The sequence below is a fragment of the Poeciliopsis prolifica genome, unplaced genomic scaffold (genome assembly GCF_027474105.1).
Source record: "Poeciliopsis prolifica strain line A6 unplaced genomic scaffold, Auburn_PproV2 SCAFFOLD167, whole genome shotgun sequence".
Classification (NCBI taxonomy): Eukaryota; Metazoa; Chordata; class Actinopteri; order Cyprinodontiformes; family Poeciliidae; genus Poeciliopsis; species Poeciliopsis prolifica.
The window spans coordinates 294,773-322,755 of record NW_026562542.1 but is presented as its reverse complement, the minus strand read 5'-3'; the positions used below and the strand labels follow the sequence as shown (position 1 = coordinate 322,755).

General features: G+C 36.6%; 1 protein-coding gene across 2 annotated transcripts; it reads right to left on the bottom strand.

The window, feature by feature from the left end:
• Window positions 1-60: 60 nt before the first annotated feature.
• LOC129356355 (sarcoplasmic/endoplasmic reticulum calcium ATPase 2-like) lies at window positions 61-24,664 on the bottom strand. Of its 2 annotated transcripts, XM_055025949.1 has the most exons (23): window positions 24,648-24,664; window positions 24,466-24,548; window positions 20,122-20,226; window positions 19,024-19,162; window positions 12,699-12,779; window positions 11,957-12,042; window positions 11,202-11,357; window positions 10,935-11,076; window positions 10,602-10,768; window positions 8,457-8,545; window positions 8,249-8,351; window positions 8,041-8,172; window positions 7,826-7,945; window positions 6,836-7,054; window positions 6,631-6,754; window positions 6,327-6,538; window positions 6,015-6,235; window positions 5,720-5,922; window positions 5,510-5,595; window positions 5,293-5,426; window positions 4,038-4,155; window positions 2,027-3,954; window positions 61-1,055 (listed from the first exon to the last, which is right to left on the bottom strand). In XM_055025949.1, exons 4-22 carry the CDS (start codon window positions 19,109-19,111, stop codon window positions 3,682-3,684), a joined length of 2,754 nt encoding a protein of 917 aa, XP_054881924.1. In that variant the 5' UTR covers window positions 19,112-19,162; window positions 20,122-20,226; window positions 24,466-24,548; window positions 24,648-24,664; the 3' UTR covers window positions 61-1,055; window positions 2,027-3,681. The 2 variants fall into 2 exon arrangements, with proteins under 2 accessions (XP_054881924.1, XP_054881922.1); XM_055025947.1 differs by lacking the exons at window positions 24,466-24,548; window positions 24,648-24,664 and having other exon boundaries at window positions 3,783-3,954; window positions 20,122-20,220.
• Between the last annotated feature and the right edge of the window lie 3,319 nt (window positions 24,665-27,983).

Genomic DNA, 27,983 nt, shown 5'->3' with positions numbered 1-27,983 from the left:
AATGTGTCCGTTTCCCCCTTAAAAATATGGCATTGGCAACATAAAAATAAAGACAAGGAATCAAATACTAGATTATTTTATTTACCTGAAATCACAACCTCAGTAATGTATTGACTGTACAATCATTATCAGCCTTCAGTAATGATTGACGTTTACATATGGTTAATATTGTTCTTCAACCAGGTGTCAGGAGGAGGCCATACAGGGTTCCTCACATTAAATCACAGTTTTACAGCAGTTGATAAAGATAGATAATTATAGGAATGTCAAGGCAATAAGAAAAATCAAACGAGCTGTATTGCAGGTTCACTGTGAAATGAACGACAGTCTGCTAACCTAGATTCTATTGGCTAATTGATGAAATTAACTGGCAGAGTGAGTGGTATTCCCACATTAAGTGATGGGATAGAAAAAAAAGATATTTACAAAAAATGCAAAGGTTAAGCACAGTCAAGTTCAGCATGAATTGGGTATTCATGTCCAACATTGTGCAAATCACCCAAACCATTACAATAAAAAGTGATTTTACAACTTTTATCTTTCTTAAAACGCTTTGTCATTAGAGTATTATACATTAGAATCTATAAATACAAATTTGTAAAGCCTACATACAGCTGAAACACATGCATGAATGTTTTTTACACTGATGTACAGCTAAGACCATTCAACCCACTTTTTCTGCAAAGTGATCAATGTGACTGACGAGCTACTGATGGAAGAACTTCTTCATGCAAGGAGGATTCAGGAGGGGAGTGTTTCAGGACATCCCTGCACATAAAGCTGGATTATCGTCCTAATTTAGCATTTGCACACAAAGGAATGTGTGACTCACTGCGGGAATTTTATGTGTTAGAAGTTAGAGGAAATAGGGACAACTAGCAGGATAACTGTATGCATTCTGAAAACATGTTCTTTTCACCCGTGTGTGTGTGTGCGCTGCTGGTCATCACGGTGTCTGCAGTGAGGGAAATTATGCGTGAGCGCACACTTTGTGGAAAGACGATTCCCAACTTCTTATTCTGCTCTGATTGCCAAAAGCTTTCATGAGAACTGACCTAGAAAGAAACAAGAGAAACAGTTAGTGTGTCAAGCCTGAATGAATATCCAACATTTTACTTTGTGAATATAAGCAAGTGTCCAGAGGTGAAAAGTACAGCACACAGTGAGGTTCACAAAGTGATATGTGGTGAAATGATGGCATGATTATTTTCTTGCATATGTATGTTTACATATGAAGATATCCCAGCTTAAATTACATCTAAATGAGAAAATCCTGAAATAATTCAACAAGACAGTGTGTGGTGATGTACAGAGCCTTGGAAGTTCTTACACACCTTGAACTTTTGACATTTTATTATGTTACAATCAAACCTCAATGTATTTTTATTGGGATTTAATGTGATGCAGCTACTCGAACAAACAAAGTGGAAGGGAAACTATAGTGTTAAAATATGTGGCATGCGTTTATCCTTGCCACTCTTTATTCTGATATCCGTTAATAGCAGCTAGAGCAGGAAATTGTGTCCAAATGTCACCCAGTTATCACATAAACTTAAACTCTGAGCAATTCAATCTCAGTACAAGTGCAACAAGCAGGATAACTGTATGCATTCTGAAAACATTTCTTTTCACCCGTATGTGTGTGTGTGTGCTGCAGTGTCTCAGTGAGGGAGACACCGTTTTGTGAAACCTCTGACATTAGATGACAGGTTTAGTCAGACAAAGCCAAGATGGACATTTTTAGAAAACCAACACTGGATAGGCATCGGAGCCCTGATCCCTCAGAAGACAACCAAGGAACGCTCTTGGCCGCTCAGGGATGAAACTAAGAATTGCTCTATAAGATATCAATATTGGATCTCACTTTCTCCCACTTTACATGTATGTGCTTTGTGTTGGTCTTTCAAATAAAATCCAAATAAAATACAGTAGTGCTGTAGTTGTAACATGCTAAATATGGAAGTTCCAGGGGTTTGAGTACTTTTGAAGGCTCAGTATGTAGTTGATGAAAGAAATGGATACTCACTCTAATGACAGGGAGCCAATGGAAGGCATTGAAGAAAATAAAGCACACATTTGTTAAGACAAACACAGGCAGTGAGAACAACCAAGTTTCTACCTAAAAACATGCTTTAGTTGAGTTTTTCACACATGGAAAATATCCACAAATGCAAATTACTGAAGGATCTGATCCAACATCTGTACTCAGAAAAACTAAAGTATTCGTTTTTCCTAAATTATTGTTATAGTAATATATGCACATACAAAAACACTGGATATGAAATGTAATAACCATGAGCCTCAAACATAAATAAAGACAGAAAACACTTGATTCAAAGGGTTCATTGTGAGTGTATTTTTTTCTTTTTTATAGAAAAAAAAAACAACATTTAGGGTTTTGATCTGCAATCAATGTTCTTTTGGAGAACTTGTATTAGACTTGTGGGATAATATTTTTTGATGTCCTTTGAATCAAACACTATGGAAATGTTAAGACAACATAAAGCATCCCCACCCAGTTCTGTCTCCACAACAAATTAAGTTAAAGAATGTCACAATCAATACAAATAAGACACATCCTTAAAAAAAAGTTAAAGGGGAAGGAAGATGTTCTTTGTTTTCTGCACAAGTAAGTAGGGGGCACACCTCAGATGTTATCTTTTAGCAAGACGTGTCGAGGGAAAGCATCTCGAGATGAGCAAAACAATTTTTTAAAAAAAGCATTTTTCATCATACTGAGGTAGCTGTGCTCTGCCGAGTGCAGAAAAACCGACTTCATTTTTAATCAATATCGTAAAAAAAATAAAATAAAATAAAAAATCCACAAAGCTATTTAAGTTTTAACAAGGTGGGGTGGGCGTACACATTTAAATTTGAAATGAGAAACCACATAGAGTTCATGCTTGGTCACAGGACATGCAGCATTTTTGTTTCTCAGGATTATATTTTTCCTTTTTGTTTAAGCCGAGCATCCCAAACCTTTCCCTCGTTTCTTGTCTGCCGAATGGAGCTTGTCCTCTCAGAGTTTTGAATTTATACTGAAGACACAATGGTTAACAGAAAGTAAATCAAGGCGGTTTTTCTAAGCCACGCTGGTTAAACAATTTACAAAGCCATTTAAAAAAAATTGCATAAAATAGTGTTCAATCTCTGTACAGATAAACTGATTTTATATCTTTACTTTTTAACGTGTTCAGCAGAAGGGGAGCCTAAACAAAATTCTCTAACAGTAGTGACGTAGGGCAGAGTACAGATAATCCTAACATTTAAAATCAATAATAAAAAAAGAAGAAAAAAAAAAAACTGGCAACACTATATTTACTCTTAAACCAGCAACAAAGTCCAACCCTACAGGAGTCACTTCAAAGCCTCAGCCATTCATAAGTCCTGACCCACCCTCAAACAGGCGACTTAAATTTTTACTTTTTTTTATATTATTTGTTGCGTTTTATGAGTTACAGTTGGTCCTTCTCGTGCACACAAGCTCACACGCGCACACGCAACTCTAACTCTACAAACGCACACGCATACACACGCGAGCTAGCTAGCTATGAACAATTAGGAAGGCAGAGAGAGAAGGGAAGGAAGAGGTGATGGCAGTGGTGAGGGGTGGAGTTGGGGGCTGAGGGAGGGTGGGGCGGGGAGGGGAATGGAAAAAAGTCGAAGTTGTGCTCAAGTCAGTCAGGACATGAACATGTCAGCCAGGTTAGTGTCAGAGCTGTAGATCCAGAGGACCAGAGGGAGGGAAATGGCCACGAAGGGCCAGGAGATGCCCTCCATACATGCAAACAGGCAGCAGCCTTTGGAGCTGGGGAGCTTCTCCAGCTCTCTGTTGCGCTCCAGGTAGTTCCTGGCAGCGAACTTCAGCAGCTCATCAAGCAGGATGACGGGCAGCGAAATCTTCAGCACCATTAGCCACTGGGTGAGGTTAAGAGGGGTGATCTGGAAGATGATCTGTAACAGAAAGAAAGAATGTAACAATAAATACACTGCTAGGGCTTTAAAACTGCCATGATACAACTATGTAAATTTCATACTGGAAGTGGCTCCACATAGAGGATGAGGAAGTGAAGGGACATGGAGAGACAGATGGCACCCAGCAGCCAAACGTTCTCCCAGGGAGGCATCCGCAGCAGCGACTGGTTCTCTGACACACTGAGACACAATAAGAAAACGAGATCTTTATTAAACACTTTAACTGGTTGGACAAGATTGTGTGCAATAAAAGCTTCATTCTCCTCATGAGATTTTCACACAGAACACAGAAACTCGCATCACAACAGTATTTGTACCCTTCAACACCAAACTTCAATGGACCTTATGAGACTTTTTGCAACAGATTTTTGCAACACAAAGTTTCAAGTTTGTAAACTTGAACCTTTTTACAAGTTGTAATTATATTCTGGCTATGTCAGAAGGGTAGAATTTCCCACATTTCAATGTCTACTTAAAGACCAGGACTGATTAAGTTATTTCTATTGTTATATTGTAAACCAATAACATTTTTCAGGGTAGGAGCACACACAGAGCTTTTCAACTATTCCACATTTTCAAATTTCAAGTACTCTTTTCTTAAGGCTCACTTACGTAGGTGTTTTCTGAGTTTTGAATATGAGATTGTTATGAAATTTAATTTTGCATTTTTTTATTTGGGCATTGAATCTTTGCTTCAATGCCCCCTAAATAAAATCTAATTTATTTTTAGTCCAAATACAACAGTTCTCTGAAGGCCCCTGAGGTTTGTTAGAGAATATTTATGGGTGAGATGAGGCCACAATGCACCTTTTAGCCAAAAATGCAAAACGTAACACCGTCTAAAAATGTACATTAAGTGTGAATGAATGTGAAGTTGTGAGCTAAATGCTAAAGTTTTTTATTTCATGCAGAAAACTTGTTTAAAGCTGAAAAACACAAAGACCCAAAAACACAAGCCAGAGATGAAGTAGAATAAAACTCATTGCAAATCTGTGGCAAAACTTGAAAATTTATGTTCAGAAACTCTCATACTTGAGCCACTATGGAGATAATTCCCCAAAGTCTCTACATTTCAGATTTAAAAAAAAGTTGCAAAACCATTTCCCCTTTTCTTCCCCTTCACAATGGTGTGCTCACTGTGGCTGGTTAACCTCATAAAATGGCATTAAAATAAACATATATCAGTAGTTTTAATGCAAATGTGTGGAAATGTTTAAAGGGTATGGATACTTTTGGACTGATCTGCTTTGAATAAGGTTAAATGTACACAAATCTTTAGAGAACGTAATTATGTCTGTCTGAATTCCTCATACCAACCTGTTGAGGGCATTGCACATCTCTATAGTAACCAACACCGACAGGGCCATGGTCATGGGGTAAGGGGACTCAAAAACCTTACAGTCCAGACCCTGGTAGTCTGGGTTCTCTGGGCCACATTGCAGGAAATGGCTCTGTAGGAGGTGATCGATGATGAAAGATTAGACTTTAGTAATGATAAATGAGGTGAACTGGAAAGCAAAGTGTTGACACCTACCAGCTGGTAAAAGGTGATCCTTGGTCCATCCTCAGCAGCAACAAACCACCAAGCAGCGGCGCCAACAGTAGCAGCTCCAACGTAACCTGTTAAGATGATACAAAAGAGCTGTTGAAAATATTTAAGGTAAACAGCAACAACAGGAAAGTGTTCCATCAAAATAAAGCATGGATTTGCTAAGGATTGACTTCCCATACAGTCCCAACTTACATCCAATGGCAAGGTATCTAAAGAAAAGCCATCCGGAGATGAGGGGCTCCCGAGCATTTCGTGGTGGTTTGCTCATGATGTCCAAGTCGGGGGGGTTGAATCCTAAGGCAGTGGCGGGCAACCCATCAGTCACCAGGTTGACCCAGAGGAGCTGAACTGGGATGAGCGCCTCGGGGAAACCCAGAGCTGCAGTCAGGAAGATGCTGCAACCACATCAAGATTCAGAGTTATACAAGAGAAAAAAATATATATTTTTAAATGGAGAATTGGGAGCACATTAACCCAGAATCCTTACCAGACAACTTCACCAACATTGGAGGAGATGAGGTATCTGATAAACTGCTTCATGTTGTTATAAATGGCTCTGCCTTCCTCGACTGCAGCTACGATGGTGGAAAAGTTATCATCAGCCAGCACCATCTCTGACGCCGTTTTGGCCACAGCTGTACCGGAGCCCATGGCAATGCCAATCTCAGCCTTCTTCAGAGCAGGGGCGTCATTCACTCCGTCACCGGTCTAAACCCAACACAAAACCAATCACGTCAACAAACATCTTCTTGATCTTTTTTTTTTTTTTCAGAAAACTGGAGGGGCAGCTCCTTCTTACCATAGCTGTGATCTCATCATAGGACTGCAGATACTCAACGATCTTGGATTTGTGTGCTGGCTCAACGCGAGCGAAGCAACGAGCCTTGACCACAGCATCTCTCTGTGCGGCAGGTGAGAGGTCATCAAACTCTCTGCCAGTGAAAGCCATGCTGGAAACATCATCCTCCTCCCCAAAGATGCCAATACGTCTGCAGATGGCTACTGCTGTACCTGAAATGTTCAGACACACAACGTTTAGTCAGTGAGACTTTACAAAAGTCAAACATTTCAGACGTTGCAGTTTTGTAATTTGTAGATTTTACCCTTGTTGTCTCCGGTGATCATGATTACTCTGATGCCTGCAAGACGGCAAAGCCTGATGGAAGCAGCCACCTCCGCTCTGGGTGGATCCAGCATGCCGACGCAGCCCACAAACGTCAAATCAGTCTGAAAAATTAACACAGATAAAACTTTACAAAAAAAATAAAATTAATAAAACACAAAATACAGATTATCTTCCCCTCTTACCTCATATTCCACAAAGCGAGAAGAGTCTTCCAATACAAGGTTCTCTTTGTTTACAGGGTTATCTCGCGTCGCCAGAGCCAGACAGCGCAGAGTGTCTCTGCCAGTCCCATACTCTCTGATCACAGACATGATCTTCTCCTTGATGCCAGGGGTCATTGGCACCTTGCTGCTGCCAACACGGATGTGTGTGCACCTGTCTATAACTCCCTCTGGCGCACCCTATGAGCAAAGATGGTTAAGATAGCAAAATGGACAAGAAATCACAGTTTGTTATGAGTAAAAGATGTCTATTTAATCATTTTAGGCATTTCCAGCATTCAGTCCTTTTTAATCATCTTTTAAAACTGGAATGTGAAAAAAATGCAAAAACTGCAAAAACACATTTGAATTTAAGGTAGATAATGAAGTTTTACAAATGTACTCTGCAAAATCTACAAACTGAAAAAAAGAATGAAGGCCAGATCACAGATGGTGGATAAATGAACACATGGTTAAATGTTTAACAGAAAAAAAGGGGCAAATGAATGAATAAAGATCATAAAGCTTATGAATGGGTGGAAGAAAAAAATGAATGGATGAATGAATAAGTTGATGGACAGATGAGATAAACAAAAAAAAACAGCTGGGACAGATGATAGATCCAGGACAAATGGGCTGATTGATGGGTTGACAGAACTAAAGAATGGATGAAAGAAAAGCACAACAGATGGACTGATGATGGACAGATACTGGACAAGTGGATGGATGAAGTGATGCATGAACAAACGAATCGACAACAAAATGGGCCAACAAATGAGTGGATGGACTGATGAATGGACAGACGCTTGAATTTACACATTCAAAGTATAAGCAAGGGAATGCATTTTGAAAATATTTTTTTTTCTAAATTGGATTTCATTTTCTCACACAAATTCCGCCCTTGTAAATACTCATCAGCACGTTTGTCCCAGGAAACATAGAAATTACAGCTTCAGTAAGGGAAGTTTTTACCTTCACAAACATCTTGCCAACAGAGGACCGTGCTTTATTTGGAGTGCAGTATACAGACATAGACTTCCTGTCTCTGGAAAATTCCAAAGTGAATTCCTTCTTCATGAGCTGTTTGATCACCTGCAATAAAACAAAAGACCAGTATGAGAATTTGGGGGTTTAAATTTAAACCATTACAAAAAATAACAATAGATACAGGGTTACAGGTTACGTACAGAGTTGCAGGCATTGGCTCGCTCGACCTTGGACAGGTTTTTAATGTCTGTATCAAACACGTTCATTTTCTCCACCAGACATGTCAGCGCCGTTTCTGTGGCCTCTCCTACCTTCTCATAAACACCTTTGGTCTGGACAGAACAAACATTGATGAGCAATAAACCATTTAATAAAAAAACCAGAAAAATATTCAAGACAATCACCAACCTCATTATAATCCAGTGATGAGTCATTACAGAGAGCACAGATAGTGGCCAGCTCAACCAAGGCATCATACTGGGAACATTTTACTGATTTGCCATTATGAAAGCTAAAGAAATGAGACAACCACAAAAAAGTAAGGGAAAGTACTAGACATGATAGCTGAAGATACACCTATTTGAGCTCAGACATTTAAAAGGCACTGAATACTCACACTTCTCCATCTGGAGCATATGTGGAGCCCGTAACAGTGAATTCCTTTAACGGACAGTGATCCCCCTCGGTTTTATCAATAATAAACATCTGGAACACAAAGAAACAAACCATTTTTTTGTTGAAAACGGATTGAAAAATTAGGTTGACACAAAAATGCTTAATATTTTACCTATTCCACCCTAAAATGTCAAGGCAGGTGTAAAAAGTGTTTAAAAAACAATTCTAATCTTAGTCCACCAGGTGGCAGTCTGTTACAACACTGAACAGTGTAAAAAAAATAAATAAAAAAAAATCAGTAAAATCTTGATTAAAAGCATATAAAGAACACTGTGGTGGGTCAGGTCTATAAATGTCATCTTACAGGAACATGAGTACAATCTTCTTAGTTGCATTCAGGTCCAAGGATAAACAGTAGAAATCTATAATCCCCTTAGGGGAAACAATTAAATAGAACCTTTATAAAGATCTGCTTAAATCCACAAACAGAGCATGCTAGGTCTTTTTGGAAAAGATTTATCTTTCTATTTATTCCTTTCATATATATATATATATATATATATATATATATATATATATATATATATATATATATATATATATATATATATATATTTATATATATATATATATATATATGTATAAAAAATTATATATATATATAAAAAAATTCCCTTCCACCCGCGGTGGGTGAGAAGGGAATTTTTTTTATATATATATATAAAACCATTATTTTAAGGGATTCTGGAACTGTTTGAACCTGAAGTACTTCAAGCTACAGCCTCTTATCCAGCAGACTGGAGTCAAATAAGTGGTTCTAATAACTGCAATTGAAAGAGAATAGAGATGAAAACCAAAATATTCATTTAAAATGATGTGAAGGTTTTATGTGAGGACTACTGACTTGAGAGAGATGCAGATATTGAAGCAAGGCAGAAAGAGACACAAGGTCAGTTATGCAACTCAACTGGTTTATGCTGCTGACTAACTACTGCATGCTGATCAGGATTCTGCTGGAGCGGAGGAGCGGCAGCAGAAAAACGCATCCAGAAATATAGAAGGGTTGAAATGGAGAACTGTGCACTTAGCTAAGCAACAACCAACAAGATGAAACAAACAGATATGCTATGAATATATTTATGCTAATAACACAGGATGGAGGAAAGGAAAACATCTCATGTTGTTTCCACTCAAATACTTTAATGTGTATTTGGTCTTTCAGCCTGAGCGATGCATAGTGTGTTGCTAACTCCATGCGGACGCTTACAGACAAACCATGCCTGCGACACATCACCACTTGTACAAAAGGGTGTTCAGTTGTGGTGCTATGTTTGTTTGTTTTTTTTACAAACTTTGCAACGCTATACTTTCACATAACCAGCCTGAACTTGGTGAAATTAAATAGGGTTCTTTTTAGGGTCAAACAAATGCTGTAAACTGATTTTTTTGATGAATTTTAGCTACTCTGTGAAGAAAAGATGCCCACTTTCTTCACAAACATAAGAACATTGCTGCTGGTATGCTTATGGTCCAGGCTGCTACACACATCTGTTTTTGTATGGACAGGTTATAAGAATGTATCCTACTGTCCCCCTTTTTAACTTCACTATAACATTTTACTTTTTATATTCACTGTGGTTGTGTGGCAGAGTTGTCGTCTTGCAATCGGAAGGTTGTAGGTTCGATTCCAGCTTCCTCCTGCCATATGTCGATGTGCCTCTGGGCAAGGCACTTAACCCCAAATTGCCTACCGGTCTGCGTATCGGTGTATGAATGTGTGTGTGAATGGGTGAATGTGACTCTAGTGTAAAGCGCTTTGAGTGGTCAAAATGACTGGAAAAGCGCTATATAAGTTCGGTCCATTTACCATTTATATTGATCAAAAGTAAGTTTCTCGCAGCCCACTATACAGATAAGCAGAGCTAAAGTAAAGGTTAAATATTAATTCTCATATGATAAATTTTGCCTGCTAATGTGCTGAAATGTAATCAAAATTTTTGAACTAACTGACTGACTGACACTGTTCAGCATTTGTCCAATTTCTTGTTTGCTGGTGCCTGTCAAGCAGACTCCTGACAATGGTGAGCAGTAAAACTGTAAAACCCACCAAGGACTTTCCTCTCTTCTGAAAAACTAGAGCTCTTACCCGACAGACAGACATCTGATTGGTGGTCAGTGTCCCAGTTTTGTCAGAGCAGATGACAGATGTACAGCCGAGGGTCTCCACGGAGGGCAAACTGCGGACAATAGCATTCTTCTTGGCCATGCGGCGCGTTCCCAAAGCCAGACAGGTAGTGATGACAGCAGGCAGACCTAGAGAGGTTACAGCAGGTGGGTTCAGGGGAAGAGTGTAATTTAGCTTAAAGTGAGAAAAATATCTCACTCTAGAAAAGAATGAGACATTTATTGCTCTATTTTGTATGGCTAAAGAACAAAAATAATTCCAGATATGCTGTATTATCTGTGTGACCCAGCTTACCCTCAGGAATAGCAGCGACTGCCAGAGCCACCGCAATCTTGAAATAATAGACTGCACCTCGGATCCAAGAGCCTCCATGGACCGGGTCATTAAAATGTCCGATATTGATGATCCAAACAGCAATGCAGATCAATGAGATGACCTGTGATAAAACAGTAGCTCAGCTTTAAAGATGATTATTAGCAAACAGAATCAATAAAGTGCATTTTGCACAAATTTAACTTATCCAGATTAGAAATTCTGACTAGAAAATGGAGATTTGTTAACCTTTGATAGTTGCTGCCCAAACTCATCCAACTTCTGTTGCAGGGGCGTGCGCTCCTGCTCTGTGGACGCCATCTCATCTCGGATTTTCCCGATCTCTGTGTTGCCGGCTGTAGCCACCACCACGCCTACAGCCTTCCCTGCTGCGATGTTGGTGCCCTGTTGAGGTTGAGTGGTGAACACACAGATTAGTAAACCGAGAAATTTAAAGAACTACAAAATGAGTGAAATGTTTACTAGAAATAGCTAACATGTAACAATCTGAGCTTAAAAAAAAGTATTCATATACAATGAATGGCAAACGTATTGTCACTTTTTGTCATGTTAAAGGGGTTAAGACATGAGGCTGTGAATGATGACTGTTAAACACATAACTTGGCTTAAGTTTCTTAACTTGGCCTAGTCAAAGTTTATGCCTCTAATCAAGAATCGAACAAACACATTCAATGTGGCAATAATTGTAGTTAATGGCGGTTCTATAAGATGGGTTGTATATAAATACACACCGCACTTTTCAGATAATTAGTTGTTTAATCTTATATCAAGATCCTTTCGTGTAAAATCCCAAGAAAATATGTAAAGGCTTGTGGTTACGAGACAAATTTAGGAAAAGTTGAATCCCTGAGAATTGTGTTGTAAATCACTGTCTCTTCAGAAAAAAAAATCTGAATATGGCTCAACAGGACAAAAAAGTATATCGACTAAATGTAGTCGAAATATATGAAATAGAAAGCAATAAAATCTTCTGAGTCACTCACAGAAAAGAGCATGTTCTTTTTGTCCTGGTTGACGGCTCGTGGATCTGGAACTGGATCTGTGTGCTTGATCACCGATACAGACTCTCCTGCAAGACGGCGAAAAGAGAGTTATGAGAACAGGAAACGGTGAGTTTCTACACAGCAGAGCATGAATAAGTAAGGGTGGTGCCTGGCTAACATTTTAAACAGAAGTGTGGAAAAGGCTCAGCAGCTGACTGAGCGAACCTGACAAGTATCAGATATTGCCCTGATGCTGCCTTTCAAAGACCTTATCTAATGTGTGCTTACACACTGTTTGTGAGCGCTTTTGGGCATAATTAACTGTGCATGAATTGTAAAGCTCAAACAGAACGAGACGGAGACCGTCTGAAAGGCAGCATGGCCATGAATGGGGAAGGAAAGAGAGGAGAAAAATAGCTCAAACACTAAAATATCCCATGGAATTTGCTACCAATTAAGGCAGCAGAGCAAGACAAGAGATTTAAAGAGTTTATTCACTACTTCTCCTGAACATCAGCCATCCTTCACTATCCTCTCCTAACCCACTTCACCAACTTCACAGGAAATTGATGCACCCACAAATTCAGGACAATTTTTAAAATATAGTCTTATTGACTATGTGTAATTAAGTCAAAATAAGCACACCGGACACATACATTTTATATAGTTACCTTTTAACAAAGAGATTGGCAAATCACAATGCACCAAAAGGAAATTGAGAAGGTGAAGATAGAGACTTTACCTGTAAGAATCGACTGATCTACCCTGAGGGTGGTCGACTTTATAGAAGTCAGCCTGATGTCTGCAGGCACTTTATCACCAACTGTGGACAGAAATGACATTTTTGGTACCTTGAAATTTGAGTTGCATTTATTAAGTAAATAAGAAGAGAAATCCAAATTATAAACAGTATTTTATAACCCTTTCCAGGCATTTCAATGACAAAATTTTATATTTCAATTCTGTGGCACAACCTCATTTAAATCAAATAAAATGTGATTTACTGCAATACCCTACATTTGAATCAAACCCCTAATAAAACAACAACTGTAAATCTAAACAAGATCCAGGTGGTTAGGGCGAGGGGTAATTAGAGAAGTAATAAGTTATTGTTGCTCAGATCAGAAAAAAATCATGCTTTCAGCATTATTAATGGCCAACTCATCCCCTGCAAAAGGCTATTATACACTTCATGATATCCTATTTCCCTCACAAAAGGCTCCAGCAAGTTCCAATAAAAAAACAGAAAATGTAAACAATATATTTCAAGCTCTGCTTAAATCTCATAAGCACCAATAAATCTGCAGACTTTTATTAGACCTGAAAGATTAAACTGTTCTTAAACTTAACTTAACTTCACTTCTAGCTGAGTTTGAGTTACAAACAGAAAAATGATGATAGGTTGTGGTCAGAATTAATCGTGCATTTTAATAAAAAAAAAAATTCTTATCAAAAACATAAAAACTTTGGAAAAAAAAGAGATAAAATCCATAAAAGACACATGAATGATATACAGCTGAGGCCACCATTCTTATTATGATGGTTTATATTTATAGAAGACTTCACAGAAACTAAGAACGGAAACGACCACTCTTCCACCAGAGATATTTTCCATTCAGTTAGTCATCACACAGCTTGAAAGAGTGAAGATAAGAGCAATGACTCAGAGGCTCTTTAGAGCACGCTCTGTGGATAGTACAGAGTGGTGACAGACATGTAAACCTCTGCTGTGCCAGTCTGAGAGGAGAGAATGGGCTGGAGGGAAAAAAAAGGGGTTTAGATGAGTTTCTTAAACTCTACGCCCAAAAATGGGAAAACTATTTTGATCATTTGAAGACATGCAGCTGGAACTAGGGAAGGGGGAGGCTAAGAACATCTGTTTCAAGCAAGGATATCCCACTGTATCAGATGAGCTGAAATAGAAACTGTGACATGTGATTGTGTTCAGACAGAATATTGTTAGAGCTCGATTTCCCCAATCCAGACATGGATTTAAGTAAGAAAACATACTTAATAAGAAATCAGCGTAAGTAAACAAATGAGATCTTGATTACACAACTATTTATTTCAAACTGGTATTACTGTAATATGTGTTGCCTCCGCAAAGATGTTCATGGACTGCATAGGCTGTGCTACCTTATTTGGTATCAATGGTTTACTACATATTGTTGAACTCCCTCCATGCCTGATAAATCCCATAAAATAGGGAAAAAAAAAAAAAAACAGGACAGTGAGGGAGATGATACAAAGGCACTGCAGCGACTGGGAAAATTAAACAAAGCCTGTGGGAAGCTTCGCACTAAAAAGTGGCTAATTAGAAATCCTCTTACCAGTAGAGAAAAAAAAAGAACACCCTGCTAATTTTCCATCCACTGGGATATACTGGGAATAGGGTCACAGTAAGTGGAGTAACCCACTTATACTGGCAATCAGGATGTTTCAGAAGCCAGACAAGATAGTAAAGGCAAATAAATCTAGCTTATATAATCCATAAATTAAGATATAGCAGCATATTTAATTTTGCAAATAAAAAGCTCAAAATTAAAAATATCCCTGTAAAAAGTATGTTTTGTCAAAAACTTAAGCTTTTGAAAAAGCAAAATATCAAAAATGGCTAATTTTCCACAACGTTAATGAAAATATATTGCAATCTTGCACAGAAATGTTCTGAACTGACCTAATTTTCAACTCCACATGGGAGATGTTTTGGCTTTGGTCTTAAAGAGCATGCTCTTTTTAGCTCTTGTTTTTTTTCTTCTTTTTTTTTAAATATGGGAGTGTGAATGACCTCTGGAACATGGACTTTTCTTTCTCCCTTGTGAACAAAGGATTTTATCTGCATTATCCGCTCCCCTGAGTAAGGGACAAATGTCAGTAAGGTTTCTCTTGCACGTAAAGAGAAACCTTCCACTGGCTTGTAAACACAGGAACTGTCCTCATTGTACCTTGTTGTACTCAGGGTAGTCAAAATTAAAGTGGCGCACAAATGGTTGACATGACTTCCGGACCTGATGCTGAGTTCTTCATGTTATTTAACCCACAAGAAATTTTCTAAGACACTCTGATTTGGGAGTAATCTGTCCTTTTAAACCATTTTTTTAAAATGGCAAAATAGATGGAATTAGAAAGGGACAGATGGACAGACATAAGGATGGTGGATAAAAGCAGAGACAGATGGATGGACAATGGAGGAAAGGATGGTTGAGTATATGTAAAAATATTTGAAGAAATAGGTAGATGGATACCAGAATAGGGATGGATGGAGTTTGCAAACACTGTGTGAAAATGCATATTGTGATTATTTCTTCTTATAATGAAGGACTTAAATGTAATGGCAAACAGGCAGCAAAAAAACCCTTGATGACCTTTTCAAACTCAGATAAGAGTAACTTAATGGAGCCAAACCCAGTAAAAACAACAACAAATTTCCTCCACATTACATCCTAACCACAAAAGTGTGGTTAGGGCTATAATACGATAGAAAATAGAACTGAAACAAGTTGGATGCTGTTAGCAAAGTCAGTTTCTCCTGCAGAAGAAACTTTTCTTTAGAAATAAAGTGTAACATTATTTCTGTCACCAATTGAAATTGGGAATTTAACCCATTAGAAAATTAAGTTAGGCAGAGATTATGTCATAAAAAGGCCGTAAAGTTTTGTCTTGTTAATCTGGTTAAATTAATTTTAACCCAGGTTCTCTTCTCTCTGTTGTTTGGATTCAGGCTGTGCAAACAACTATTTCCTCAAGGATACAAAGTAAACAACCACTGGTGGGAAAGAAATAAGCTAGGAGGCATCTGGGGACATACTCTTTACAGAAAGTCTCTGGCTGTAAAACCTCAACATTGGTGGCCTCCGATAATTTGTGACACCACTGAAACATCCACACCTTGCATAGTATGATTATACTGATTGTATATTATATAATCAAATCTTCCTGCTTCCAACTACACTTTGCAGTTTGTCAATGCACAAAATAAATGGCAATAATGACCTTTTTAACAAATTATAATTACAGCATTGTAACTTGAGTTCTGGGTATATATTTATAACAAAAAAGGCTTTTCATATATATTATATATATATATATATATATATATATATATATATATATATATATATATATATATATATATATATATATATATCTGGAAAAACACACATCATGCAATAAAAACTTATCAGTTTATCTTTAGTTCATAATTTTCTGTTCTGAATGAGGCAATGTTGAAAAAAAATAACTAACTTTGTGCTACATTTATAATCACACACCACGGACAGATTCATAAATGTCATCTATAATCATTTCTAAACATACGGTGCATTCATTAAGCATCCTCAACACACAGCAACTCATTAAAAAATTTTCTCACAAATATTTAAAAACACTAAAAAAGAAATAATATGGATTCAAGTATTTACAGTGTTTTCTTATAAAGCTCACAGTTGAGCTCAAGCACATCCTGCTTCTACTAATCATCATTTCTGAGATGTTTTTACAGCATAATTCAGTCTACCTTTGGTAAATTGACTTGACCGAATAGAAAAGCATATTTCTGGCTCTAGATGAAATTGAGGGAAAAATGAATGAAGCAATGTGCTGAGACATACTGGATGAAAACCTACTCCAAAGCAATCTTGACCTCAGACTGGAGACACGATTCATCTTTCAGAAGGACAAAGAAGTGGCTTCAGGACACCACTCTGGGAATGTCCAAGAGTGGCCTAGCCACAGCCCAGACTTGAAACTCCAGCCTGTCTAGAAAGAGCTGAAAATGACTATAAACCAATATTTCCATGTTCAACCTGATGAAACTTCAGAGATTTTGCTAAGTGGTATGGGGTAGATTCCCGAAGACAAGTACACTGGGATTGTAGCATCATAATCAGACGACTTGAGTCTGTAATTGCTACCTAGCAGGACATTAACAAAGCCTTGAGCAAAAGCTCAAGACATGTGATGCCTTAGTTTTATTTTTATACGTTTGCTAAAATAAAAGAAAGCATTTTTTTCATTAGGGGGTGCTGTGTGTAGAGTTTTGATGGAAAAAATACATTTTGATCAAATCTGGAAAAGGGTTGAGATACAAAATTTTGAAAAAAGTAAAGGCACAAAATCTGACAGCATTAAAAAAAATGTCTAGGCAAAAAAGAACAAATAGCAATTTCATATTTCTTGTCTTTCTGAAACATTTTCTGGATTTGTTCTTGGAATTAGGCACTGCCAATATTATAGTTCTGTTTTTTAAATGGAAAAAGACCTATTGCACAAAAAAGTGGGGGAAAAAGTCAATACACATACCTGTGGAAAATAACTCATACGGTCACTACAGTAGAGATACCTGAATTTGTGGAAACACTGAGCTTTGATCCATTTCTGGCTCGAGTACAAATTGAAAATTGAAAATTAATTCCCAAAAGACTGAATCAAAGTGGATCTAACCTTCCGTTGGTCACCTTAGCTGAAGCAACATACCAGCAGAATTTCAATCAGCTATTGTCCATGTAATGTTGACATACTCCATCTGTGTGAATTTCATCAGTTACTGTAGAAGAATTTGACAAACACTACAGGCAGCTCTCTTTCCCACTTAGCAGGACAGGTTTACATCAGGACCCAAGCAAACATTCAATAACGTTTACTTATAATCCGATTAGATGTCCATCTTTACATGACTGAGAGACAGTAGCACCATAATGCAAAAAATATTTTATTAGGCTTTCGAAAGGTTGAGCAGAAGAGGGTTATTTACTGATTCAGAAAATAAAATATGCTGAAGGGTTACATAATAATGCAGGGAAATTGTTATTACAGTTACTGTTCATTGAAGAGCAGACTGATGTGCTTACAGGCAATGGTGCACTAACAACCTGTTAAACCTAAAAACAACAGGACCAACCACTAAGAGTAATCAGCTTTACGAAACTGGAAGGAGCTCAAACAGTTCAGTTAGTCAGACAGTAATGAAAACACTTTTTTTAAGCAGAGCAAATTAAGCATTAAAGTAAGGAAATATCTATTCTCATGGAAAGAAAAACAATTAAAGGGAGTTTGATAGAAAAAATGGTGAGATAAACTTGACTTAAAAGCTTCTTGGTTAAAGAAGACCTAAACAATCAAACAAAAAGATGAGAAAAACCAGACAAAAGGGAGCAGTGACGCAAAAGCCAGAAACATTTGCAGCCCAGTTCAAGCTGAGGTTAGCCAAGAAATGGTCAGGAACAAAGTGAGCCTTTGCTTTTGTAGTTCTTTACATGCACTGAACAATCATTATCCTAAAAAGCATCAAGGGCAATGAGTAAGATGAGTCCACAACTCACTCACTATGTGCATAAGCTAAAAACTTTGGAAAGAATTTGTAACACTGTAAGGTCACCAGCAAGAACAGTGTGCTAAATTACAGCAATTTAGGTGTTCTTCCCATTGGCCAGAATCAGATACTAATTATACAATAAACTGAGAACAAAAGCCACAATTTACTATTAATATTTTGCTCTTGACACATGAACCTAAATTTAGAATACAAACTTGCTAAATTTGGTAGCAGATTAAGTGGAAATTGTGCAGTGGTAAAAATTTTTTTTCTTCAGCTCTTCTCAGATCAAGGTTAACAATCTGATATTATTTGGATAATTACTAAGGATATCTGCTAGGACAACTTGCCTACAGTCAGTTGCATAATCGAGAAACTACATAGCTTGACATTTGTGGTTTTTAAACAGCATTACCTTAATAAGAAGAGGGAGGCACTCCATTAGTTTCCACACTATAACTAATTATTCATGCCTGGAAATATTTCCACACCACCAAAATAAACTACAGAGCAGTTTAAGACCTTCATTTCATCCAATTGACCAGCAGTGCATAGCAACAGATGGGGAGGGGCAACACTGTGTTACTTTATGCTTCATAAAGCTGAAAAAATAAAATGAATAATCCATTGCTTAGAAAGACCCAAAACCATAAAAACATGGCCAAAAATTGACACTTGAAACTGCAACTGTTTCAAACTTTGAAAACCTCACCACAAAAATCTTCTTAATTTATAGCTAAAATTTTAAACTTACCAGCAACTTCTACGATGTCACCAGGCACAATGTCCCTGGCTTTGATTCTCTGAACGCTTTTCCTGTCCTGGCGATATACCTTCCCCATCTCTGGCTCATATTCCTTCAAAGCTTCAATGGCATTTTCTGCATTTCGTTCCTTAAGGGTAAAAATAATTTGTATTGGAAAAAAAGGTGGAAAGATGTCACACAAGACTAAAGCTAAGTACAAGGTCAGACAAAAATTTTTCTTTGCTAATTTCTAGAATTATTCAGAGCAGCACTTTTTAAAACATTCAAAACAAAGTCTGCAAACAAGGAAGGAACATTGCAACAATATTTTTTGATAAAACAATGCAAGTGGTGACAAGGTAATATTTCAAAGGCCAAACATTATTGTTTTGGTTAATCAGACATTTACATCAAAGTGCTATTTGTTTAACCTTTAAACAAATAGCACCAAATCTTTAAATATCCAAATCTTTTTTTGCCTGCCTCTTTCCAGTATTTATATCAGGCAAAGTCCCAGGTTGAATAATGAACAAGAAGTTTGTTAGTAATACTACAAATCTATGTGACGATATCTTATTTGGGTAAATTACAGCTCCCCACTTAAACATACAATTTGTATGTTCTTAACATTCATAAAGTACTCTTTGTTAATAAGCGGAGACTAAAGTTAACTTCACAAGACAATGCTGGAGAAATCCACTGGCACACCAGGCTTCCTCTTTGATCTAGAACACAATTTTACTTGAACTATTTGGATTATTCTGCTGGCTCTGAGTTTTTCCACAGGGATCTTTATTAATGCAACAATTTCACAATGGCTACTATTTCAATAGCTTGTAAGATAAAAACAAAAATACATATGGTACTTAATAAAAGACTTGACTTTTTATAATAAATATTTAATTTTCAGTTATTATTCACATAAAAAGACATTACTAATATTCAAATCTGTATCAAAATGTTTTGGTGAATTTTTCAGCTAAGCTTACTTCAGCTTCCCATTTTTAGATGACCAACTAGGTCAGTATTATTATTCATCTATAATTGTAATAATATGAACAAAATTAGGACTCTGGTCATAAGAAATAAGATGTAATATGTGTTTACCTGCCAGACTCCTACGATGGCGTTTGCTATGAGAATAAGCAAGATAACAAAAGGCTCCACAAAGGCTGTGACGGTTTCTTCTCCCTCTTCAAACCAGGCCAGAACCTGCATGTAAAAAGGAAAGAATGGATCAGGAATGAAATGCAGATTAAGAGTTTAAACGAGACACCATGGGTACATATTAGCATAATATGTACCATTACAACCATTTCAGTTATATTCACAATATAACAACTTCTTTCTTCAGGGCCTCAACATCGAGTCACAAATACATTGCTTTAGACTCTAAAGCAATATACTTGTGAACAAGAAAAATTTTATGTTTTTATTTCACCCTACAATAAATGAATCCAACCACTTTTGAGGTTAATGCACAATCAGACGTGGTCCAAGTTGGGATAAGTTTTTTCTAATCACATCTGGTGGGAAAACAAAAAACTCCTGATCTCAAAAGTGACTATATAGCAAATCAGCAAGGCTTCTGGGAATATGGATTTGTTTATAACTTAACATCACCGGAAATTTTATAGATTTTGTGTCCAACACTAAAGTTACATAATCCTGCATAGATTGTATGCTGGTTTAGCAGCTGGAAGTTGACTTTGTGGTGAGTTCAAGGTTGACAACATGAGGAGGCAGCAGTGTCTCAACCACTGTTAATGTCTATTGATGTGTTTTGATGGACAAAAGCCTTGTTTGTCTTAAACTTGTTTTTGATAGAATCACAGATTCAAACATTTGAAAACGTTATGTACATTTATTCATATGAGAGAATGAATATATTGTAGCAGAAAGAAAACTATTGTTCCATGTTAATTAAAATGTAACATCTTTCACGTCACAGAAAACTCAATTGTAATGTTACCCTATTTTTCTACTAAAATGATAACCCATTTCATTGATTTTAAACCATTTTTGTCAAATATTGATAACACAAATACAGTTTATTTAGGGGAAAGTTGAAGCCAGATGTTAAAAATAAAGAAGCAGGGAGATTCCACTATGTCACTAATCATCTTTCACTGCCATACAAGCAAAACCTTGACTTTTAACTTCCATTAATATCTGCAAGATATTAGAGGAGGACAACATGTAAATGAAGATCAAGCAGCTTCTTTTCTTGCCAATATTACAAACTGGGCCAAGTGTGTGAGAGAAAGAGCAGAAACTACTATCCTCTTTTAGAATCTGTGCCAGGAGCAGAATGTGTCAAATAAGATGTCAAGTGCCTGAGTCTTTTCCTACTGTAGCCTATTTAAACTCTTCTGCTTAAAATCCAATTTCTATAATTTTATATTTTTTTTGCCAGTTTCTTCTACGGAGCTGAAATACAAATGTTGACATTTGTACATATTTCAACTATTGCTATGTACTGTCGTGTTAAGAAACTGACTCTGCAGATGTGAGTGACTAAAAGCAAACAAAAATACAACTCACAATTTATTTCAAATCAAAGATTGTTCTATGCCTTAATGAATGATAATGTTTTAAGCCATTGAGCAAACAGTCAATTCCTAGAGTTGAAAATGACTGAAGGAAAAAATGTATCACTGAGTTCAACATGAACTACGCTGGGAAGTGTCACTCACTCAGAAACAAAAACACTATCCACTTAACCTGTTGACACTACTATGTTGCATTTAAGTGATGTGATTAACTGATCCTGAAAACAAGCTTGGGTGAGTTACTAGTCTGAAAGAAATCCAGTAAAAAGCAATGCCATCAACTATTGCTGCACACTGCCAGTTAGCCGGTTGCAAGAAAACAGAGAAAGTCTCCTGTTTGAAAATATTTCTGGTTATAAAATGCCATCAGTTATCCTAAGGATGTAATTCTCTCCTGTGATAGGATTTAAACACCAGCTGAAAGAACTCACTCTCTGGATAAAAAGGCTTACAACAGATTAAAAATGACTCCATGTGTTGGCTTCACGTCTGTATTTACAAAACACATTTTCATGTAAATACAAGAAGATTGAACTGATATTTTGACTCATACTTCTACTGTGAAGTTCTTATTCTGCACATTGCCACAGCACAGTAGCACATCAGACATTACAATCTTAAACTAAACTGACCTCTCAGGAATCAGTTTCTTTCATTCTCCAACATCCAAGGACATAACCTGCTGCTTACTGGGACAATATAATCAGCACTGAAGGACACTAAAATGGATACATCCACTTCTATATCATCACAGCAGCTTTCCTGTCATTTTGTGTAACTAGAGAAGAGTCCAGTTTACACTAGATCACAGCTCTTTCTAAGGAAATCTAAAATCTACAAGGAAATTACTATATTTAAGGAACAGGTTGAAGGATAAAAAGACATATAGTGAATAATAAAACAGCCAGTGATCATCTCAGTTATATCATACAGCAGTCTGTACGTCCCTCAAATGTTGCCAGCCATATATAGTCAGTAGATTCAGCTATTCATTAACTGAAGTGCTGGTTACTTACCATTAAATCCAATACGAACATAATAAACTCAGAGCAGAGTCATTAAAAAAAGCACAGCTGGTATTTAAATCATCTCTACCTCAGTGACTCACAAAAGAAACAGTCCAGAAAACAAATCTAAAGAAGAATTACACAGAATGAGTTGAGCAAACTCCAGTCCTCAATTCACTTTTGGCAGATGTCTAGACATAGTAGAGTAGAGGGGCAGGGATTACACTAGGAGTGTAGAAACAGGAAGTTGGCACCTAAAATTCAACATCTCCCCATACTTTACTACTTTCAATTTGACAAACTATGTAGTGCCAGTGAATAGAGGGAAAATTGTTTATTAAGGTAGCAAAATGGTACTCAAATTTTTAACGTTTTATCTGAATTTTGTAGATAAAATCCTGTTTTAAATTTCTGAAACTATTTTACTAAAATTTAATCAAAATGAGCAATATTTTTTTTCTGCCAGCTACAATGCTCCAGGTGTTCATTTTAATGCATCAGATAATTTTCACTTGTATTTTTTTATCTTTTTCAATAAAGGAAAAAAAATGTGTTTAATCTTTCTAACTCTGGTTGATATTTTATAGACATGTAAAACATTTCATAAAACAACTTGAATCTTAAATCTTAAAAACACCAATAAGAGTTTAAGATCATTAATCATTACATCAAAAAAATAATAATAATTAAATGTACAACTTTTTTTTGTACAAATGGAAATATAATATTAAACACTAAATCTTCTGTTCTTAAATTCTGTTGTTCTGTTGCTTAAATTGCTAAGAGATTATTTTAGGAGGTACATATCAGGTTCAAAGTCTGGAGGTAGTAATGGATACTAATATGGCTTAATGTTTTCTTGTCATTTTTTCCGTTTTGTTTGAATATTGATTTTTCATGTTTTGAGAATATGAATATGCTCAAGTTGTAATATAAACCAGTGTCTTTTTCTCAGATGCCACAGATAGATGAGTAAGAAAATGTTTATTTTCTAATAAACTGATATTGGGTTAAAAGTGATAAAGGACAACCTTTATCAATATTTAAATATGTAATACCATTGGAGAGATTTCGTAAAGACATTTAAGCTACTTGAGCGTTTTTGCAATTTCATACTGGTCCATATACCCATTTCAAAAACCATTGTTTTAAAGTCAGTTCCTATAGTACACTGTTAATAAATCTATATTTTAGTGAAGACCACCTTCAAGCAGAAGCTTGTTCAAAACAGGTTCATCATAATATGGTTAAGAAACACTCAAAGTATGAGAAAAAATATTGCTACTGCTAAAAAACTCTGTTGATTATTAAGGTTAGTGTTTTATATGCCATATTTTCACAACTTTTATACTATTCCAGAATTAATTAGGGTTGAATATACCCTACTGACATTCAGTTGTTTAGCAATAAAACTGATATTAGTCAATAGATTATTAAATAGGCTACTGTTAATATTAACATAATAATCTGACTGGCCAAGAAACTAAACATCTAACATTTAATGACAGAGAAACTGTTAGGTGGTGATTGAAGTCAATAGGCACAAAATATTTTTTTCAGTTATTTGATCTCATCAAGGGTTGCAATCAGTCATAATCCATAAAAATCAACAACTAGACAGAATCAGAATCACTATCAATGAAAATCAGGCATGAGAAAAACTGTTAAGAAAATAACTAAGTCCAGAAATACATACAATCATCCAAGTACAAAATGGTTTCTTCATGTGGGCAAAATGTTATTGTGTGGGTAGTAAACGTCAATGAAGCATATTGACCAGCAGTTTTGATTTCACACATGAAATCCTGGATAAACTGCTCGTTTACATTAGCTGATCCATTACAGTTCTCAGAACACAGCATGAGATGAACATCAAATTGTGGTATACTTACAAAGGATATGCAGGCAGCAAGTAAAAGGATCCTCACAAGCAGATCCTCAAACTGTTCAATCACCAGCTCCCAAAGAGATTTGCCTAGCAAGAATAAAGATTTGTAAATTAAAGATTTCTTTGAAACAATCCAAAAGAGGATTTGTAGAAAATTTAGGGTAGATCTTTAAATTGTCTTCTTACCCTCCTCTGCTGGTAATCTGCAGAACATCCATCCCATCGACGCCACAAGGGAAGAAGGAAAGGCAATTAGCTAAATTTGATTACTTGTTGCGCGGTATTAAGTGTGTTGATAGCGCTTCACATTAATATCAGCAAATCAATTTATTGCCAATACATTAACGTTTTACAATATTTCAACATCACACTGTGACATCAACAAGCTTCCTTTTTTTTGACTTGTCATTACATTATGGCCCACACATGAGCCGGGTAATTCGCCTGTTCTTGTTTTCCAACGAACACATGACGCTTAGCTCCTTACCGTTAGGTCCAAATCGCTCCCGTTGTTTCTTTACCTCGTCTAAACTCAGACCTGTGCTCTCATTTACGTTGAAAAAGCTGAAAACTTCCTCCACCGTCTTCGTGTGTGCGTTGTCCATGGTGAACGGCCACTTGAGGACACAGTTTGTTCCCGCTGCTCCTAACCTTTAACCAGGCTCAGTCCTGTTCCTCCACCGGTGTTCCCACACGCGTTTCAAAGAAAAAACGAGTACGGAGAGAAATACTGGAGCGAACGTCCACAGTGAGGAGCGTAAGCTGTCAGGTAGTTGTACACAGGACAGCGTGGGACGCAGGTGTACGCCGAGAGTGAACGATTTAGCGGCTCGCTTTGCTAACCAGAAGCTAACAAGCTAAAGCTACGTTGCCTCGGCTTGAATTCGCCGGCAGTGTTCCGCTAGCTTTTTGGTGATACCGTTTAACAAGAATCCATATCAGCACCAGACCAGTTAATGACTATCACTCTCGCCCGCTCGTTTTAAAGTCGGTAAATCCTAAAACAGTCTTTCTAAATGGCTCATTTAAACATGTGTTTGAGTTGCGGCTTGGCTGCTCTCGTCCGCTACCAGACTGTGCGTTGCGGAATCACCAGGGTTGTGATCAGCACCAATCGCGTTTCTTCGTCGTATGCGGAGTTCAGTGTCCGCATGTGGAATCTGCTCATTGGTTGAACAAACCGGACGTCCTACTTTCTCTGTCCACGACGCGATTGCTGTTCGTTGGGTTGTATCTTGCGTCATGCCCACCTCAGATAGCGTTCATGATCTGATCTGTTTTTTTTAAGACAAAACACTGTTAATATTAACAATGTATAAAATACTCACTAGGTTGTTTAACTGATACACTATCATTTAACAAATACAAAGGTATTTATTTATTGTTAGATAAATTATTTTGAGGGCTCGTGTTCATTTATTTATTTATTTCCATTTCATAATAGTATCTAATTATTTGATAAATTGATCACGTTGAATCGACACTACGATGGCAACTTAATGCATACAAATAATAGATGGGAGTATTTCATATCTTGAACTATTCATTTTTTTTAATTTCTTTCTTTCTCGAGACTGAATTATATCTATCCATTTAATGTCAGACTATCATAAATTGATATTTAACACCATAGTGTGCATAAAATAATTAGTGTATCACTGAATTGTATTAGTGAATTCCTTTTATTTTCAGGATCACTTTTTGTAGTTGAGGGAGATGGACTTTACCCAACTTTTATAAGGTGAGAGTCAGATTACACACTAGGCAATTTGCAAGGTCATTACTGAGCCAAGACCCTGGGACAAACAACAACAACAACAAAAACTCACATTCATATCCTTAGTACATTTTTAATAAGAAAATAAAGATGTTTGTCCTACTATATTTATTTACTTAATTCTTTTTGGTGGGGGTGGGGGGTTGTTTGTCTTTTTCTTAAAACAAAAATATTTGATATCGGTCACATTTTGTGCCTACAATACGCTTTATACATATAGTGATTGCTTTTCTTGTATTTGTGTTTCTATCAAATGTTTCTGCAAAGCAACATTGTCCTAAAATGACTGTCTAAAATGTTGTTGTATTTTTTCGTTTTGTCTTTTTTTACTTAACCATGACACTCCTGGTAACTGGATTGCAATTCTACAGGTGATCTGAACAAATGTCATAAAATAAGTTCTTGCCCCAACAGGCAGCTGCAGTTCTGAAGTCTGATTTGATTTGCAAATTTACCACTTCAAGTGTAAAATTTTATTAAGGCAACAAGCAAGATTTCCATTAAATTACCATTACTTTTTGAATACCATTTGAATGAATGGCACCGCTGAATGAACTCATGAATGGGCTTATTAAATAATGAGTCAGTTCCCACAAAAAAGATCAGTAGCAAGTTTGTTACCTACTTCTCACTTTTTTAGGGCTCTGTTAAAACTGGAAAATTCAAATTAGTGACATAACAAAATGGTTCCTATCGTTCACGTTTTATCTTGTGGTGTCAGAAAGGCTTTATCCATCAAATAAGTCCTGTGAGTTGTCTTTGAAATTAAATAAATCTACTCTCTGGGAAGCCTGAAAGAGACAAGTCTTTTTATCAGTTCTCATCAGATTTGTAGAAGAAGGCTCCAGAAACGCTGTCAGCCTCAGTTTAAGCCCGCAGTATCTGTTGTCTATCTGAAAGACAAATTTCCTGTCCGACCCTTAGACTATGGACACTGCTACTTGTCCATATTGACAAGGAAAAACAAGTTTTGTGCAGCTCAGTTTTATAGATAAGTAATAACAGAACTCATCAATAACCTGCCTGGGTACAGAACAAGCTGTAGGGGAAAAGAATGAAGAGTGGGTCTGGTCTAGCCAATGATTCATAGAGCTTATTTACATTACAGTTTAGCAAGGTTTTCACTGCACTTTTTGACAAAAAAAAACAACAACAAAAAACGTGCAGTGGGGATGTCGAAATAACTGTTCGACATCTCTTGTGCCTGAAATGACTTTGGAGTTGAGTCAATGAGTTTTTTATGCTTGAGAATTTTACATAAGTTAAAATTTTGATAAAAAAAAAAAAAACTAAGTAAATAAATAAGCCAAAGAATATTGTAAATGAATATTATTGTTTTTAATCCTCAAATAATCACAATAAATAAAAAGAACAAAAAATATTGTTCTTTTCCTTCAACAGACGGCGTAATATGTGAGCTGATCCATTATGTAAAAGCTTTAAAAAGCTGTTCATCCCAATTTTTGCTACAATCGGGTAACATTTTACATACAATCATATATTGGGCAGATTTGTTGAAAATGTATTGCTAAACAGGTGAATTCTCAACATCACATAAAGTGGTTCTCACTAGTTGTTCCACATCACATCCTGTTTTCACCCTACCATGTTTGTGATTCCAGCTGACAACACTGGCACCTTATAAGGTAGTAGGGAAAATGTAATTTAACTGATAGCATCCCACATTGAGATAGTTTACATAAAATACTTTGACTTTACCTCCAGAAACAGGTTTGTTAAGGTGA